At 42.4% G+C, this 20,020-nt stretch overlaps 2 protein-coding genes across 2 annotated transcripts in view; both read right to left on the minus strand.

Moving 5' to 3' along the window:
* The window catches only part of LOC308393807 (uncharacterized protein), an 810,936-nt gene that overhangs the window by 65,029 nt on the left and 725,887 nt on the right, over window positions 1–20,020 (minus strand). The gene's annotated exons all lie outside the window — the stretch shown is intronic.
* LOC308399914 (protein NLRC3-like) lies at window positions 1,041–15,388 on the minus strand (the record flags this gene model as incomplete). Its single annotated transcript, XM_080887332.1, has 6 exons — window positions 15,120–15,388; window positions 14,495–14,723; window positions 12,562–14,353; window positions 10,276–10,452; window positions 7,731–7,907; window positions 1,041–1,158 (listed from the first exon to the last, which is right to left on the minus strand). Exons 1-6 carry the CDS (start codon window positions 15,120–15,122, stop codon window positions 1,041–1,043), a joined length of 2,496 nt encoding a protein of 831 aa, XP_080743458.1. The 5' UTR covers window positions 15,123–15,388.

Consider the following 20,020-nt stretch of genomic DNA (forward strand, 5'->3'; position numbering starts at 1 on the left):
TATTCGCGGTCTACGTGGGCCGGGTCCTTCAAAGACCGAAAAGGCTGGAAGTGCGAGGCTGTGAAATGGGACGGTCTAGCCTTCAGATTCGCGTCACCGCTGTCTTTGTGGAGTTTAATAAACTCGGCCGTCTGCTCCTTGCTATCTAAAATATAACAGGACACTGGCGTAAATTCTCGACCGTCTCACACTTCTGTTTAATCAGTTTCCTGTTTAACGTTTATTCAGCTGTGTGAAAATCCCGGAGGAACTTTGATCTCAGCCAAACCGATTTACTCCGGAACAAATAAAACACAGAAAAAAGGCAAACAATTACATTTTTAAGTTATCCGAGTGACTTATATATCATGTTTCACCTGAGTAGTGAAAGAGCGGGGTCTGAAAACGATGAAGCCGGGCGTCCGCTGCTCTCGCCGGCTGGAGTGACCATTGAACCCCCCGGCTTGCTAGCGAGCGGGTGGGGAACAGACGTCTCCGAAAACGTCGGCACACTTTTGCAAATATGCGATGTCTTGATAAACCAAGCAGATATTTGAAGTTTACACAGCTACTTTCTCGCCTGAAAATATGTTAAAAGTTTATTTTGTGACCCAGAAAGATTAATAAGAGTAATTTGAAAACTTAGTAGCTGCCGCCATTGTTGGCAGCTGAAATTTGGCTGGGCCGCGCTATGAATTCTGGGATATGGTGGGCCACGAAGGACACACCCGACGAATCCTTCAAATTCGGGGAAATGAAGGACGCATTTGTCGGGCACATTTGAAGGAGTCGACAAATACGGACAGCCTTCATCGCCTGGCTGTGACGTAATCGGCCTTCAAATGCAGCCTCTGGAGGATGCAGCCGACGTTTTGGGACACAGCTACTAATTTGCTTCCATCATCCAACCTGAAGAGGAAACAGAGACGCCTCCCCTTCAAAGTAAAAGCTGCTCCTTTTGGACACAGTATCAAAGAAAGTCTACAGTATAACATAGAAAAGACAGAACAAAGTTTTGGTTGTTTTTAAATTGTGCAGAAATGAAACTACACTAAGCTCAATTATGTGACAGACATTTCATCCCATGTCAGTTTGGCCTCATCCTGGGCCGGATTATCCAGCACACACTCTGACCACAGGTCCATGTTGAGCAGGATGAGCTGCTGGCTAATCTGGAGGCTGTAGCAGCAGCTCACAGTCACAGTGGGTTTCCACTCATGAAAAAGCTCTGGCTGCTTCATTTCTCATCTCATATCAGAGACTTTAATGCTTCACTGAAGCTGTACTGTGATGCTTCCATATCCCAGTGAGGCCTCCATAATGATTTCAGCTGTTCTGTACACACACTGTGTGCCCTGTATGGCTCAAAGTCTCTGCAGCCTGTTTTTATCTGCTATCATCAGATCTTCATCATCCTCATTCACATCCCTCACACACTCTACAGCCTCATCAGCACTGACTTCATCTTCACTGACTGATGGAGCACAACATGAACCTGTGGAGGCTGAAACACTGTCCTGTCAAACATCTCCCCGTCACCACTCCACTTCTGTCAGCCTTTAAATGAACCCTGCTCAAGTCTGTCACTTCTGTTTGGAGCCAAAAGAGGTTAAAGATTACGCCACTACATTCTTGTCTAGAAAATATTAAAGTGTATTTGGTGACACACAAAAAAGGGTAAAAGTATAGTTTGGGTCCACACATGTCCAAACCCTGGTGTGTAGGCCTACTTAGTATTGAGAAAAGCCCACTAAAAGAACGCCCACCAGACCAAAGCAATGGTGTTGACTTGATCAGCATTAACCCCGCCCCCTGACTTTGATGGGTGAAGCTGACAAATAAAATGTATTTATGAACAGCGATGCAGGGCCAGGAGTAGCAACGTGAATTAAATAAATACATCATTAAATAATTCATTAAATGTGTCAGTAAAATAATTAAAATAGAAAACAAACCAACAAAATATGTAATTAACTAATTTGAATTGTACATAAATACTTAATGAATTATTTTAAATGAAATTAACCGATAATTCATTGTGATTTTGTTTTGTGTTTTGATGAGCTAATAATCAGCTCTCTTTTTCTCATTGTTGTTCTAAGCCGCTTATCCAAAAGGTAAGGCACTACCTGTTGAATTATTTCCAAAGTGTGCCAAATTGGACATTACAAATTAAAGTCTACTCACTGAAATTACTGGGGAATGTCTGCTTTGATTTTGATGAGAATCTCATGACAGTACTGAGGATTTAATGCAGTTGGACTGCTAAAAATGATTGAATGCGGTTGGACCGCTAAAGGATTTAATACGGTTGGACCGTGGAAAGCAGTTGGACTGCTGAGTGATTTTAGTATATTAGGGAATTTGGTTATTGTTTGGGGTGGAGCCCGTATTGGTTATAAGGTTGGACCTGCTTCAGTCTTACACTTTTTTGGCTGTTTTACTGTTGTTCCAAAGTATTATAAATTATTCAAGAACGTCAGTTGGACTGATAGGAAGCGCAGTGCTCAGAGGTAACGCTTGCCAATGCCAAGGACGCTTAGGCATTGTCCTCGAAGAGGGATAGTCAGTTGGTCACTGTGGAGCTTGGGGCACTCCAGAATAACTAGGAGTTAGAGTCTCCTTACCGTTTGGAACGGTAGTCTGCGCTTTTTTGGCCAGCAGAAGTTGGACTTCGGGCGTGTAACTTTAACTTAAAACTTCGGGGTAAGCCTTGGCTGTGAAATGCCAAAAATAGAGCTTCAGGCAAAGTTTGGGTTGGTTGACGCTTTTAAATTGAGTTAGGGATTTTAGAGATGAGGCCAGAAACTGTTGGACAGATACTGGTTAATTGATCACAAAAAAGTTGGACTTTATCGGTTGGACCGTTAACTTAAATTTGTCGAAATTGTTTAGGCGCTAAAGCTGACAGATGTGACAGTGGTTGTAAATATAAGACGTCTTTGTAATATAAAATAAGAGATCTCTGTGTGAAAGGAGTCTGAGGCAGTGCTGGAGCTATTTTTAGACTGTGTGTGTGTGAGTGTGAAAATGCAAATTAGTCAGCAGTGAACTGTTTAAACCACAGTTGGTTTTACAAATACTGCTGCAAACATTGTTGAGTGTGTGTTTAAGAAGCCATTTATGTTCATTAGAGGGCTATAAATAAAGTTTTGAGTTGCCGTAGTGGATGTATAGTAATTGACTGAGTTTTGATATATAAATATAGTGAGTGCACTGTATATATTTAAGACTAACATATTACTTTTAGGAGTAACCTCTCATCAGCAATAAATGCTGGTGTGTTTTATTTTTTCTATTCTATGTGTGTGCTGTGAGAATTAATAGAGGTTTCAATTGTTTTCTTTGACTTGCTCTTTCTGATTATGAAAGGCATGTCTGAAATACTCTTAGGAAAGCGTGTTGTGAGTATATTCCTCAACTCTTGTCACAGTTTAAGTGTGTGAATGCTGTGAGTAGCAGGCTTTGAGTGATTGGGTGTGATTTGTACAAAATAATAAATAATAATAACACTATGAAAGTTGATAGTAGAGTGAGTGCAGAAGTGGAAGTGTGAGAGAAAAGGCGGTGTGTGTGTGAGACGATCTGACAAACGCAAAGAATTTAGTATATTTAGAAGTGTGTGCGTGAAATAAGGGTGAATTGTTTTAGATCAAGACTTAGTAAAACAAGAGTTTTATTAGCCTGTAAAAAAAACAAAACAGGAGAGATAGAAACAGAAAATATGGTTCTGAGCAGCTGCAAGGTTGACAGGAAATGGTGTGTGTGACAGGAACTTTGCATGCCCATAAAAGGAACTGACTGTGACAAGTGAGCACACAGAGAGAGAAACATACGAGTTAAACTCCAGGCAGATGAAGCAAATGGAGGTTTTAAGAAAAGAAATGAAAAGGATATTAATTGTATGCTTTAGTGTGTCAATACAGGTGGACTTCTTTCAACCTAGAATCTTGAGTACAAAACCATTGATTAACAGAATTGGGAGGAAAACAGGCCAGATTTTGGCTTAAAATTTTACAGCTTGACCTCCCACTTGTCCCGATCCTGAGAAGAAGCTCATAGGACAGTTAATCTCCTGATGAAGACCGACAGAACATCGTGGACTTCAAGAATTAACAGCAGGCAAAAGACAGTGCAACTGAAACTACACTGACGATACCAGCAGCAGCATGGAAGAAAAGCACGTGATGGAAAATGCACGGTGAACTGCAGGCTGGTAAGAACAGTGTGACATAACTGTTTAAAGACACTGAATGGGATATTTTGCCAGGCTGGGATTTAATCTAAAAGGAAAATACTGAAAAGAGCAACGGAGAAGAAACAGAGAAGAAACAGACTGTGTTTGCTGGGGATCACAAGACAACAAAGGACACTAAGAGAAGGGCACAGGGGCCAGTGGGAAGGTGAAGCCCAGACGAGTTCGACTGCGAGAATAGAGGGTACAATTGGGTTGAAATTGAAGCCGGAACTCAGGATGGTTTAGGGATGTCCACGTCACAAACAAAGAGGTAAACAAAAAGAAGGTAAAATAAAGAGAGAAAATAACTGACAATTACATTAATGAATAGAAGACACACATACAGATATTACATAGATTTATTTTTAGGATAAAGGGGAGAGCTTATACGTAGAAATGACTTTTTATACATATTGCATTTTGTGCCTTTAAGGGAGTTGTGGCTCAATTCGTCTCTTGTGGGTCACGAGCCTTTGGCTAGCGCTATGATTAGCCAATCTACTGTGAGGATGATATGAGTTATTGAAGGATTGCACACGCTTACAGACACAGAGTCCATAAACACACATGACAGTATTGATTCCAGGCAAAAGGCCTCAAATTAATTTAGCGTTTAACTGAACTTGAGCTGGCCCTGTAACAAGTGACAGAAAAGAGGAACTGAATAGGAGTTTCTTGCTTTAGAGAAGGACCAAAGGAAGGAAAGCATATATTTTGGTTAAGTCTGATAAACTAGAATGAGAAGGTATTGTTACATCAAAGGAGCAAGATGAAATAAAAAGGCTGTACCAAAAACAGGCTATAACATAGGAAATGTGAGTTTTAAAATGAAGTTAGTGTTAACACACAGGAGTTGTTTCAAGGCAGCGTTTAGCTGTGATAAAATGTATGCAGGAGTAATTGCTTATATGTTTAAACTTAATTGATTAAAGTGGTTGTTTTTTTTTGGATCTTTTAGTAGAATAGGCGCTTATAATGATTTTCTTGTGAAAGGAGATTCTAGGTCAGAGTGGAGGCCTTGCAGCAGCGAGAGTTCTGTGTACAGGATGTTGATGATTAGATAAGGCAAGCGACAGGAAACGCATGCAGGGACGTGAAAGCAGCGTTTTAAGAGTTTTAAAATGATGAGTAACGTTGAAGAATATATATAAATACAAGTCAATAAGTCAAGAAGATAATTAGGATCAGGCTTTTGATTAAAGAGTCCCAAAGATGATAAGTTAGGGAGGTGCAGGAAAAGGTGTTTGGTTTGCTTTACAGAAGATCTCGGCGACCACAGGGGGGTGAGGATCCTGGAGGCCCGAGGCATGATGGACCACAAGAGAGGGACGCAGAAAAAACCTAATCTTACGCATGGAGTGTTCTCGAGGGGGAGGTGGTGTTTATTACTGGACCACTTAGATGACATGAGGTTGTCTGATTTGCTGAGCCAGAGGACGGCTAGAGAGGGTCAGAGCGGGAGTGGTGACCCCGATGTCCATGATGCCATGGATGGACATGGAAGCAGCTGAGTGGGCCGAGGAGTGACCCAACACAATGTATTGTGACCTCTGGTGTTCCAGAGGTCGAGAGAGGGAGTATTGAGATTGGAGAGATATTTTGCTGCTATTGTTAAAGGCTCATGTTCTCACTTAGATCATCGATTTCTACTTACATTTCTTTCTGGGAAAAATGGGGATTACTTTGGAAACAGGAAGTATTTTCCCCAATAAGCAGCCCTGGATTAGTAAATCACTCCAACATGTTCTCAGGCAGAAGAAGCTGTCTTGTTATGAGGGAGAGAAGAAAAAGATGGAGGCACAGAAACTTGTTGAAAGAGAGATAAAGCAGCTAAAATCAGGTGTAAAAGTAAAGCAGAGGATGAGCTGAATAAAGGACACTCAAGGCTGGCTTGGAAAGGAATGAAGTCCATGGTGGGGATGCAGAACAAGGAGCAAAGATGAATGTGATGCTGAATCAGCAGAAGACTTGGACTCATTGGATTCCAGCTTTGATATCATTGATTTCAATGAAGAGCTTTGTGATTGTAGCAAAGGGCTGGTAGCTCTGAGAGTCCCACTGATGAGGTGTTTGTGTGGAAATCTCTTAGTGGGAGCAAAGAGAGAAAAAGCCCTGGTCCTGATGCTGTGGGAGGGAAATGATTGAAGTGTGCTGTGAGGAACTGACTGGGAGATTTTCACACATTTTCCAGTTCTCCTTGGAACAACAGGAAGTTCCCAGCATATGGAAACAAAGGTTAAGTGTCCTATGGCACTCAGTGATGATGGTGCTGTGGCCCCACCACCTCCACCTCTTTGTAAAGGAACTAACTGTAATCTGAAGCTTCAAATGGAACTAAGACTTCCTCCACTAGGTGGCAGTGTCTGATGAGAAAGTGTTAGTGGAGCTGGCCTGGAGTCAGAAACAGGAAGATGCAGGATTTGGGCTGAAATGGGGAAAAGTGGTTCGCACTAGTGCCTTAAAGCAAGAAGGTTGTAGGTTGAAGCTTGTTGGCCTTTCTGTGGAGGTTGGATGTTCTCCCACAGTCCAATGAAATGCTGCTTAGGTTCATTGGTGCTTCTAAATTGGCTGTAGGTGTGGATGTGAGAGAGTGCTTCTCTGTGTCTCTCTGTTGGCCCTGTGATGGACTGCTCACCTGTGCAGGTGGACCACGCCTCTTGCCCTATGACAGCTAGGGCACAGGCTGCAGCCCTGTGAGCCTAAGCTGAATAAACAGTTAGCAAAAATGATCCATAGTTGGCCTGAAATCCCCCAGTTAGCAGTTTGGTAGATAGCTATGACATGCTAATCCCATCCAGCAGCTGTATTCTACCTGTAAGCTGATCCCTGCTGAGCCAAAGCACTTTTTCATATACAAATTACAACCTTTAATAGAAACCTATTGGTCAGCATCTTATTAGCCTGCTGTTAGCTTCATTCCACAGAAAACTGAGAGAAACTAACAGAGTTGATAAAGAATAAAGAGAAATGTGCTGATTTAAAGCCTTTGAAGTGCTTCAGATGATCTCTGTCCACTTCTGTCCACTCATTCATTCATGTAAGCTTTCTAATGCAGCTTTGATCTTCACAGTCTGCTTCATGAAACTCATTCTAACCCTGAATGTCAGAGTGTTCCTCCTTCTCTTTCCCATCATTCATGCTGGCAGTGGAGGAGATTTGGATGTTGGACTGTGTTTTGGATGATGTGTGTATGTTTGTGTTGGACTGCTGTCTGTAAAGCAAACGCACATTTTGCTTTGAATTTCAGTGTCAGACAGACTTTAAGGTGGAATGAAGAGTTGGAGAGTTTCACAGTGAATTATCCAGTGGAGGATTTTTCTTCTTCTTTGAAGGTTTGAAATGTGAACATTGTTCTGCTGCAGTCAATGGACTAAACCAGAGAAGAAGAAAACAGACTTTACCATGAAGATCCTCAGTGTGGATCAGTATAATATCAGCCTGATGTCTGCAGTTTAGTGTCAGCACAACTTTCACATCATATTCATCTCAGCACAACTAAAACATGCTGACTGACCTCAGAGTTTCAAGTCCACATCCTGGACTCTCCAGGAAACCACACAGATGCTTCACTCCTGAATCCTGCAGCTTGGTGTTGGAGCTCAGCTCCAGCTCTCTCAGATGGGAGGGGTTGGACTTCAGTGCTGCTGCCAGATAATCACAGCTGATCTCTGACAAACCACAGCCCCACAATCTGTATAAAGAATGAAAGATGTAAGTTTATTAGACAAAGTGTGAGCTTGAAATCATTCAGTGTTTCATCATCTGTTCAGAGCTGAAGAAGGTTCAGAATGTAGAAGTTTAGAAAATGGAAACTCCAAACAGCTGAAGCCAACAGGAAGCAGCTTCAAACAGGAAACTGTGCAGAGTTTCAGACTATATGTCCTGATGCAGCCAGTTGGATTTTGGAGATTTTAATCTCTGTTCTGTGACTAAGTCCTTGAATCATTTCTTCCAGTTGGTCCAACAAGACAGACTAAGTGTTGGACATGTGTTGTGGCTCCATTAGGGGAGCTTCTAAATGTGATGTGATGGCCCCTCTGGGTCTGTCAGGTCACAGGACTGAAGAGAGCTCAAACTGGGCACACAGTTGTTCCAGTCTGGACCAAAGACTCTATACTGGGACTGAGGGACTGCTTTGACTGCACCCACTGGGACTTTTTAAAGGCTCATGTTCTCACTGAGATCATCGATTTCTACTTACATTTCTTTCTGGGAAAAATGGGGATTACTTTGGAAACAGGAAGTATTTTCCCCAATAAGCAGCCCTGGATTAGTAAATCACTCCAACATGTTCTCAGGCAGAAGAAGCTGTCTTGTTATGAGGAAGAGAAGAAAAAGATTGAGGCACAGAAACTTGTTGAAAGAGAGATAAAGCAGCTAAAATCAGGTGTAAAAGTAAAGCAGAGGATGAGCTGAATAAAGGACACTCAAGGCTGGCTTGGAAAGGAATGAAGTCCATGGTGGGGATGCAGGACAAGGAGCAAAGATGAATGTGATGCTGAATCAGCAGAAGACTTGGACTCATTTGATTCCAGCTTTGATATCATTGATTTCAATGAAGAGCTTTGTGATTGTAGCAAAGGGCTGGTAGCTCTGAGAGTCCCACTGATGAGGTGTTTGTGTGGAAATCTCTTAGTGGGACCAAAGAGAGAAAAAGCCCTGGTCCTGATGCTGTGGGAGGGAAATGATTGAAGTGTGCTGTGAGGAACTGACTGGGAGATTTTCACACATTTTCCAGTTCTCCTTGGAACAACAGGAAGTTCCCAGCATATGGAAACAAAGGTTAAGTGTCCTATGGCACTCAGTGATGATGGTGCTGTGGCCCCACCACCTCCACCTCTTTGTAAAGGAACTAACTGTCATCTGAAGCTTCAAATGGGACTAAGACTTCCTCCACTAGGTGGCAGTGTCTGATGAGAAAGTGTTAGTGGAGCTGGCCTGGAGTCAGAAACAGGAAAATGCAGGATTTGGGCTGAAATGGGGAAAAGTGGTTCGCACTAGTGCCTTAAAGCAAGAAGGTTGTAGGTTGAAGCTTGTTGGCCTTTCTGTGGAGGTTGGATGTTCTCCCACAGTCCAATGAAATGCTGCTTAGGTTCATTGGTGCTTCTAAATTGGCTGTAGGTGTGGATGTGAGAGAGTGCTTCTCTGTCTCTCTGTTGGCCCTGTGATGGACTGCTCACCTGTGCAGGTGGACCACGCCTCTTGCCCTATGACAGCTAGGGCACAGGCTGCAGCCCTGTGAGCCTAAGCTGAATAAACAGTTAGCAAAAATGATCCATAGATGGCCTGAAATCCCCCAGTTAGCAGTTTGGTAGATAGCTATGACATGCTAATCCCATCCAGCAGCTGTATTCTACCTGTAAGCTGATCCCTGCTGAGCCAAAGCACTTTTTCATATACAAATTACAACCTTTAATAGAAACCTATTGGTCAGCATCTTATTAGCCTGCTGTTAGCTTCATTCCACAGAAAACTGAGAGAAACTAACAGAGTTGATAAAGAATAAAGAGAAATGTGCTGATTTAAAGCCTTTGAAGTGCTTCAGATGATCTCTGTCCACTTCTGTCCACTCATTCATTCATGTAAGCTTTCTAATGCAGCTTTGATCTTCACAGTCTGCTTCATGAAACTCATTCTAACCCTGAATGTCAGAGTGTTCCTCCTTCTCTTTCCCATCATTCATGCTGGCAGTGGAGGAGATTTGGATGTTGGACTGTGTTTTGGATGATGTGTGTATGTTTGTGTTGGACTGCTGTCTGTAAAGCAAACGCACATTTTGCTTTGGATTTCAGTGTCAGACAGACTTTAAGGTGGAATGAAGAGTTGGAGAGTTTCACAGTGAATTATCCAGTGGAGGATTTTTCTTCTTCTTTGAAGGTTTGAAATGTGAACATTGTTCTGCTGCAGTCAATGGACTAAACCAGAGAAGAAGAAAACAGACTTTACCATGAAGATCCTCAGTGTGGATCAGTATAATATCAGCCTGATGTCTGCAGTTTAGTGTCAGCACAACTTTCACATCATATTCATCTCAGCACAACTAAAACATGCTGACTGACCTCAGAGTTTCAAGTCCACATCCTGGACTCTCCAGGAAACCACACAGATGCTTCACTCCTGAATCCTGCAGCTTGTTGTTGGAGCTCAGGTCCAGCTGTCTCAGATGGGAGGGGTTGGACTTCAGTGCTGCTGCCAGATAATCACAGCTGATCTCTGACAAACCACAGTCGATCAATCTGTATAAAGAATGAAAGATGTAAGTTTATTAGACAAAGTGTGAGCTTGAAATCATTCAGTGTTTCATCATCTGTTCAGAGCTGAAGAAGGTTCAGAATGTAGAAGTTTAGAAAATGGAAACTCCAAACAGCTGAAGCCAACAGGAAGCAGCTTCAAACAAACACAACAAGAGAAAAAACTCTGAATGTTTCACATTAAAGTCGTACATTTCTCATAAAAACAGGACAAAGACTTGAAAAAGTCGTGTTTTTCCTTCCAGGAACCACAAGGCTTCACTTTTAAAGGTGAAGTGTGAAAGAAATGGACATATTTGAAGTCCAACACCTTTTTCCAGTCACATTATTAAAGCAGACAAACTACAAGCTCATTTTCATTCCAACAAGTCATCTTCTGACCTGGACTAACAACACTGGTCTCTATGTGCAGCTGGCTGTGAGACCAGTGCTCAGGGAGCGTCTACAAAGTGCAACACTGAAAGAACATCACACACTAGCTTTGTCCCAAAACGTCGGCTGCATCCTTCGGAGGACCCGGTATTCGCGGTCTACGTGGGCCGGGTCCTTCAAAGACCGAAAAGGCTGGAAGTGCGAGGCTGTGAAATGGGACGGTCTAGCCTTCAGATTTGCGTCACCGCTGTGTTGGTGGAGTTTAATAAACTCGGCCGTCTGCTCCTTGCTATCTAAAATATAACAGGACACTGGCGTAAATTCTCGACCGTCTCACACTTCTGTTTAATCAGTTTCCTGTTTAACGTTTATTCAGCTGTGTGAAAATCCCGGAGGAACTTTGATCTCAGCCAAACCGATTTACTCCGGAACAAATAAAACACAGAAAAAAGGCAAACAATTACATTTTTAAGTTATCCGGGTGACTTATATATCGTGTTTCACCTGAGTAGCGAAAGAGCGGGGTCTGAAAACGATGAAGCCGGGCGTCCGCTGCTCTCGCCGGCTGGAGTGACCATTGAACCCCCCGGCTTGCTAGCGAGCGGGTGGGGAACAGACGTCTCCGAAAACGTCGGCACACTTTTGCAAATATGCGATGTCTTGATAAACCGAGCAGATATTTGAAGTTTACACAGCTACTTTCTCGCCTGAAAATATGTTAAAAGTTTATTTTGTGACCCAGAAAGATTAATAAGAGTAATTTGAAAACTTAGTAGCAGCCGCCATTGTTGGCAGCTGAAATTTGGCTGGGCCGCGCTATGAATTCTGGGATATGGTGGGCCACGAAGGACACACCCGACGAATCCTTCAAATTCGGGGAAATGAAGGACGCATTTGTGCATTTGCATGCGCAAAAGAAGACTTCACACACAACGCGCTCTGTTTAGACCCAGAGCAAAGAATATTGTTTGACAGATGACCCTTAATATGAAGACTTCGGACTTTACGTTTCCCAATTTTTGCTTTAAGTTATTTTGTTATTTACATAATAATGTAGATAACCTAATAATGATCCTTATTGCTGTTTTAGAGGAGCGGTGCTTCAAAGGATAGCTGCAGATTTCTCTCAGAATCTGTAGATTATACAGTACAAATAAAATGTTCACGTTTCTCCAACGTTGTCTTCCCAACAGTTTCACTGACATCTACACGGGATGGCCAGGAAGCGTTCGCGATGCCTTATCGGGCGCTGATAATTGGCGTCTGTCTTGTGTTGGTGACGTAAAAGACGGATTTAATGCGACATGACCGTTCAAACAGCAGTCGCTTTCTAAAACATCGGATATGTATCGGATTCAGTACCACATACGAAAGTGACCCAGATCGGATTTGAAAATATCGGATTCGCGACGTTCACACTGTCATAGCATGATCGGATATGGGTCGCATAGGGTCAAAAAAGTCAGATTTATAAAGGTCAGAAAAATCGGATTTGATGCGCTTTCGCCTGCAGTGTGAACGTAGCCTTACTCTCAAATCCTCCCTAATAACAATAACATAATTACACTTTAGCCACAAGAGGGCAGCAGCATTAAGTCGCATGTATATAAAGGTACAGTGATTATATTACAGTGATTTTGACAAAAACAAAACAGAGGTTCATGGCAGTGTGTTTTTCATAACATACCAACCAAATTAAATAATAAAAACTTCATAACTTACAGAGCTTTTTTAGAGGCTTTGACCACTGGCAGCAGCCTCAGAAGAGCCTCCTCTGAAGCAAAGTATTTCTTCAGGTCAAACACATCCAGATCTTTTTCTGATGACAGTAAGATGAAGACCAGAGCTGACCACTGAGCAGGAGACAGTTTATCTGTGGAGAGACGTCCTGATCTCAGGGACTGTTGGATCTCCTCCACTAGAGAACGATCATTCAGTTCATTCAGACAGTGAAACAGATTGATGCTTTTCTCTGCAGACAGATTCTCACTGAGCTTCTTCTTGATGTACTGAACTGCTTCTTGATTGGTCTTTGAGCTACTTCCTGTTTGTGTCATCAGGCCTTGCAAACGAGTTTGATTAGTCTTCAGACCCAAGAGAAAACGAAGGAACAAGTCCAGGTGTCCATTGGGGCTCTGTAAGGCCTTGTCCACAGCACACTGGTAGAAGTATTTTTTTGAAGATTTTCTTGTTTGAAACACCTTCCAAGTTGTTTCTTGCTCTTCCAGCAGATTGAGTCCAGAGTTGATGAAGGTCAGGTGGACATGAAGAGCAGCCAGAAACTCCTGAACACTGAGATGAACAAAGCAGAACACCTTGTTCTGGTACAGTTGTTTCTCCTCTTTAAAGATCTGTGTGAACACTCCTGAGTACACTGAGGCTGCTCTGATATCGATGCCACACTCTGTCAGGTCTGGTTCATAGAAGATCAGGTTTCCTTTCTGCAGCTGATCAAAAGCCAGTTTTCCCAGTGACTCAATCATCTTCCTGCTCTCTGGACTCCAGTGTGGATCTGTCTCAGCTCCTCCATCATATTTGATCCTCTTCACTTTGGCCTGAACCACCAGGAAGTGGATGTACATCTCAGTCAGGGTGTTGGGCAGCTCTCCTCCCTCTCTGGTTTCCAGCACATCCTCCAGAACTGTAGCAGTGATCCAGCAGAAGACTGGGATGTGACACATGATGTGGAGGCTTCGAGCTTTCTTGATGTGGGAGATGATCCTGCTGGCCTGCTCCTCATCTCTGAATCTCTTCCTGAAGTACTCCTCCTTCTGTGGGTCAGTGAACCCTCTGACCTCTGTCACCATGTCGACACACTGAGGAGGGATCTGATTGGCTGCTGCAGGTCGTGTTGTTATCCAAAGGCGAGCAGAAGGGAGCAGGTTCCCTCTGATGAGGTTTGTCAGCAGCTCATCCAATGAGGTGGACTTTCTGGTTTCAGTCAGGATTTTAGTTTTCTTGAAGTCCAAATTAAGTCGACACTCATCCAGACCATCAAGTATGAACACAACCTGGAAGTCTTCAAGCCTGCAGATTCCTGATTCGTTAGTTTGATTAAAGAAGTGATGAACAAGCTCCACCAAGCTGAACTTTTCCTCTTTCAGCACATTCAGCTCTCTGAAAGTGAATGGAAATATGAACTGGATGTCCTGGTTGGCTTTGTCTTCAGCCCAGTCCAGGCTGTATTTCTGTGTTAAGACTGTTTTCCCAATGCCAGCCACTCCCTTTGTCAGCACTGTTCTGATTGGTTCGTCTCTTCCTGGTGAGGCTTTAAAGATGTCTTCTTGTCTGATTGTTGTTTCTGGTCTGTCTGGTTTCCTGGATGCTGTTTCAATCTGTCTGACCTCATGTTCATCATTGACCTCTGCAGTCCCTCCCTCTGTGATGTAGAGCTCTGTGTAGATCTGATTCAGGAGGGTTGGGCTTCCTGCTTTAGCGATGCCCTCAAACACACACTGGAACTTCTTCTTCAGTTGGGCTTTAAGTTCTCGTTTACGGAGTGGAGCAAATATTTCTGAAGGTAAGAAATTCAGAAACAAATATTATATAATAAATATCATAGCCTTTCAGTACCCTGAAAGGATGAATGTCTATTGGTCCATTTCTTGAGCTATTAGGAAAGATCAATATTCAGTCTTTAGAGAAATTCTCTTACTGCTCTGCAGATGGTCAGCCATCTCATGCTGCTTAAGTCTCCTCAAGAAGTGGAGTGTGATCTTCAGAAATGCTTCTCTGCAGCTCTTTCTTTCATCTTCATCCTCTCCTTCAAACATCTCCTCATCCTCCATCTGGCTCTTTAAAGTTTCTGGGTGATCTGGACTCAGAAGCTTCTGGATCTTCTTCAGCTCGTTCTTCACAAACATGGTGATGTTGTCCTCCAGCCGCTGGAAAAGAAGACTATATGAATTACCCAGTGGTAAATGGACTGGTTCTTATATAGCTCTCTTTGATACTCTGTGCACACAAAGCATTTATACAACATGCCTCATTCAACCAAGCACATTGTTCTATGCTTAGATACTTTCTTTCACACTCTGATGGATGCATCAGAGGGCAGCTTGGGTTTAGTACGTTACCCAGTACATTTGCCAGCCAGGGTTTGATTCACAAACCTAACTAGTAGCTGACCTGCTCCCCTCCTGAGCTACAGTCACCCCAATCTGACTGAAATCATGGAGCCCAAACTCTGATTTATGTTGGACACACTGACAATCCTCTGGTCCACAAAGTGCAGCATAGAGGTGACTGAAAAGAACAAATGTAAACGTAGTACTACAAACCATAACCACAGAGTCCAGGTGTGTTTGATGCTGCTGTGCAGACTGACCAGTGGAAACCTCTGCTCTCTGCTGGTCCACTCTGTGGAGGAGTAATGTATAATTAGCTCATGTTATGTCTGTCCACACACAGACACAAGCTAAAGGTCCATGAAGTGATGTTTGGATGGGTTCAGTCAATCAGATGACTGTCATGGTGAAGCTTTGCTAGTCCTGCTGATCCCACTGAGAATTAACAACTCAGTTTCCAGATGTCTGTAGTTTTCTGCTCAGTTTCTTTAGTCCCAACAGCTCTTACCATCTCCTGCATAAAGCTTTCCCTGCATGCTCAGATGCCCTGGAACAAGGTGCTCTCTTTATATCAGTGACTGGTTTAAAGTGACAACTCGCCAAACTTTGTGTCAGCAAAAGTAGTTCTAATGTTTCTTACATTTATTACATTTTTACATTTTTACACACACAAATCAATGAACGCAAAAACATAAACTTTTCAGACATTTTGTTTTACAATGTTACAAAACTCAGTTCACAACTACACAGTCTGATTTACAAGTACAAAATATTTATGACCACAGTTTGAGCCGATGTATGTCCCGAGTCTGTGGACTCAGTGGTTTTGTTTTGATTGTTCTTGTCTTTTGTTACAATTTCATTCTGATTAAGATTTTCTAGTTCTGAGGTTTTGGTTTCTGTGTTCCCTCTGTACTGTGTTAGTATTGTGTCTCTGTGTTCACTTCCTGTTTTATTTTGACAGTGCCATGTCCTATGTTAGTGTGTCTACTTTTGCTTCCCCTTGTCTGGTTATGTCCAATGAATCCTGCTGTGTCTCCCTTTTCTCATTCCCTGATGGCTCTTTTGTGTATATGAGCCCTTTGTTTTCTCCTGCTTGTTGCTGGTTCGTCTGTGTTGTCTCCCCGTGTCTCCGTTTAAGGTTTCAGGTTAGTTTTTTAGTTTTTCAGTAGAGGTTATCTTAGCTTCTGCACAGGCCATCTCCACTGCACTTCACCGTTTCAATAAAGCTCACTCACTTCACAGCAGTGTCTGCATCTTGGGTCCTTTATTAAATTCAACATGGCTCGCCCCGCTAGCCGTGACATAAGATGTGAAAACAATATCCAAAAAACACGAGAGACAAACAGGGAATAGTTTTAAGGTGCAGGGCCAACAAACTGAGTCTAGCCATGAACTCAGAGTTGATTGAATTAGCATTTTGAATTGGCTGATCTGAGTTACTTCAATCAAGTCTATGTTCACTTTGAGTTAAGATTATACGTGATTAATGTAAAAGAAAAAAGCCGTCATCAGCAACTGATTCTGATTTAGCAGGTTTTCAAATCTAAACGGTACCCATCGCTAGCTGGCTGTAGTTAAACCTTTACTTAAAAAGCATCCCTAGACCCAGCTGTCTTAGCTAATTATAGGCCGATCTCCAACCTGACAATCCTTGAAAGAGTAGTTGGGGGGCGACAATCAGAGGGGCAGTGTGATGATCTTAGGTTACAAACTACTGCAGTCAAGTCATTAAGGGAGACGGGATCAAACTGCTCTAAGACAGCTGAGCACACAGGAGAAAGACTCTGATCTGAGGCAGCAGTCGGCGAGACAAGAGCCCTAATAGATAGAAGCTTGTTGTTAAAAAACGCTAAAAAGAGTGACGCTGAAAAACTAGTTCATGCATTTATTACTTCCAGGCTGGACGACTGTAATTCATTATTATCAGGATGTCCTAAAAACTCCCTGAAAAGCCTTCAGCTGATCCAAAATGCTGCAGCAAGAGTCCTGACAGGGACTAGAAAGAGAGCAGATTTCTCCTGTTTTGGCTTCCCTTCATTGACTTCCTGTTAAATCCAGAATTCAAAATCCTGCTCCTCACATACAAGCAGTGTTGGGACTAACGCGTTATTAACTCATTCACTGCCATTGACATCTATAGCCGTCAATTGCAGTGCATGAGTCAATGGGTTTAACTCATTCACTGCCAATGGCTGGCAGTGAATGAGTTAAGTAACGCGTTACAGTAACTACGTTATTATTGTGGTAACGAGCACGGTAACTAGTTATTATGCCAAAATCAGGAACACGTTAGTCGTTACTGGGATTTAGATAGGGTCGTTACTCGTTACTTCGTGTGGTGGCTATCGCGGAGCTTCCACAGATTCAGTAACATTAGCAAGTGGTGGAGGCCAGCAGGTGGATGAAGGAAAGGGGACGCAGAAGGAAAAGAGACCCGAGGCGGCTGCCGCCGGTCCAAGTGTGACCTGAACTTCAGGTAAGAAGTTATGACCTGCAGTCTCTCTGGGTCAGATATGAACCAAGTTTAGGTGGAGTTTATTTTCGTTATTCTGACTTTTTCCGTACTGCGTGCTAGCTAGCATGACGGAGTTTCTATACAGCTGGGTGGTGCTATGAAGTTAATGATGTTGAACTTTATTTTGTTCATAAGTTATTAGAGTTGCCAACCGTCCCGTCTGGTATTCAGAGAAAATATTACGCGTTTCTTATTGAGGTGAAAAGGATCAGTTTGTCCCGTAATTCAGCTACAATGAAAAAGACACAAAGCTGGAGTTATTCTGTGTCTTTGCTGCACAGCTGCCTCTTCTTCTCTCATTCTCCCCCCTCCCTCTCCCGTTTCTACTTCAATCATGAAAACTGATCAATGATCAGCTGATCGGCTCTCTTGTTTGTTTATCGCTCACTTTGCGCCAGAAAGAGGAAACCAGCGGATGTCGCGGTAAACAACAGCAGCACTTTTAAGCTTGATCAGCTGTTGTTAGAATTTATTTAATATTAATTTCTAGTATCAGCTGATGTTTGATGGAGCCACAGCTGTAAAGCTGCTGGTCATGATATGGTTTGGTTATCTGGTGAGAGGGAAACATGAAGATGAAACCAGGAGATGTCCTTACTGGATCATCAGAGCTGAACAGGTGATGGAGAAACAGGTTTACCTTTTAGGTGACATGAATGAGTTGAAGGGAAGTTATGAACTGTTTCTGAGAGACAAATAACACCAGGATCCTTTTTTAGGTAGCTGACAGCTGGTAACTGTGCAGGTGCGGATCTAGCAAAGTGTTGCCAGGGGGGCATGTAGGGCATTAACAGGGAAAGGGGGGCACAAGGAAATACTTTTCTTTCTTATTCTTATTTAAAATGTCTAGCTTTTAAAAAATAATTATCTGAATCTTACAACAAACGATTGATAGATTGATGCATATATACCATCAAAACAGTGTACATCACTGTCACAACAGCGTTTGTTTTCATTCAAAGGCTTTATGTTTTTCCTATAATGGTGGGCCGGTCTCTAGTCAAAATGCCCGGACCAATTTTCTGTCCCAGTCCAGCCCTGTATGCAGCTCATCTGCAGTCTGGTGTTACCTACATCTTCCTATTCAGAAGGCAGAATTTCTGAGTTCTGAGTACAATCAAAGCACCACGACTGCAGTTTTTGTGTTGGATGTAAAAGGCGCACATGACGCTGTGACGTAGGCTAGAATCATGGCAGCAGTCAATGACGGTCCAGGCGTGGGATTTCTCTCGTGGAAATGTGCACATTATCTTTTCCTTTCTATTGGTAGGTGGCACAGTGCACTGTGGCAAGTAAGCAAGCTAGAAGACTGGCAAAGTTATGGAAGCAACACATTAACAAGAGAATTCTGAGTAAAACCAAAGTTACTTTCCCTAGTAACTAGTTACTTTGAAAATAACGAGTAACTTGAAGTAACTGAGTTACTTTTGAGAGAAGTAACTAGTAATGTAATTAAGTTACTATTTTAAAGTAACTTACCCAACACTGCATACAAGGTCTTAAATAATCAGGCCCCATCTTATCTTAATGCTGCACCACAACACCTGATCTCTGGTTTCCTGACCTCTTCAATCCCACTTTAATACTTGACTAAACTCATTTTCCTGTTTAGGTGTTGAGGCAAAGCCGCCCATCTACAATGCAGGCAACAGCAAACGGAGCTATTTTTGATTCCCTTTGGGTTTTTTCTACTTTTGTGCTACAAAATGTTCAAGCTGATTAAATTCATTAGAATAAAAGTTCAGATAATTTTCTCATATTAATGTTGGAGGTAGAAATTCAGGTAACTTTGCACAAAAACTGGCAGAAATTTCCTTCAAAGATGGCGTTTTTACTTTAATACTGTGAGTACATTTCAGAGCCTGGACTCTTTTACCTTTACTTGAGTAAAGAAGTTGAATCAGTATTTCAGCTTTAAGAGGGTATTTTAACACAAACATCAGTCCTTCTACTTAAGTATGTTTGACACTTTGTTTACGTCTAAATTAACTTTACTGTTAACGAGTTTTCATGTTTCTGTAATCCACCAGTGTGCTCATGCTTTTTTAATTGAAAACATATTTTTAATGATCAAATATAATTATGTTTGTTATTTGTGGATTTTAAATGTCCTTGACAGAGACAGATGATGATCATTATCCTGCACTGTGGTCTCAGGTTTGGTCGAGCTAGCACAAAGAATGGCTATGTTGAACTTCCTCCTGGGATCTACACTAAGAAGTGAGTCCAACATTAGCAGGGTCTCTTTCCTTTATCTGATTCACTTTAGCATTCACAGTCACGTGAAGCTTGTTATTAACTCGATAAGTCAACCCAGGGTTTCAGCTGAGCGCTCACATGAAACATGGCAGCATCTGATCAATCATATTCATGGAGACGTGTATCAGCAACAGAGCAGCTGAGTTTGCAGAAGGAAGTCAAACTAAACCACAGGAACAATATTTGGAGATTACACACATAATAAAATACTAGCAGTAACACAGCTGCTGCAGACAAATCAGTCGTGTGATCGTGTGTGAGAGGAGAAGGACTGTAAAGGAGTTTGGTGTTAAAAGCTCTGTATGAATGTGGGAGACTTTGAAGGGCTTTAAAAAGG

Source organism: Rhamphochromis sp. 'chilingali', assembly GCF_963969265.1.
Source record: "Rhamphochromis sp. 'chilingali' genome assembly, chromosome: 1".
Taxonomy (NCBI): domain Eukaryota; kingdom Metazoa; phylum Chordata; class Actinopteri; order Cichliformes; family Cichlidae; genus Rhamphochromis; species Rhamphochromis sp. 'chilingali'.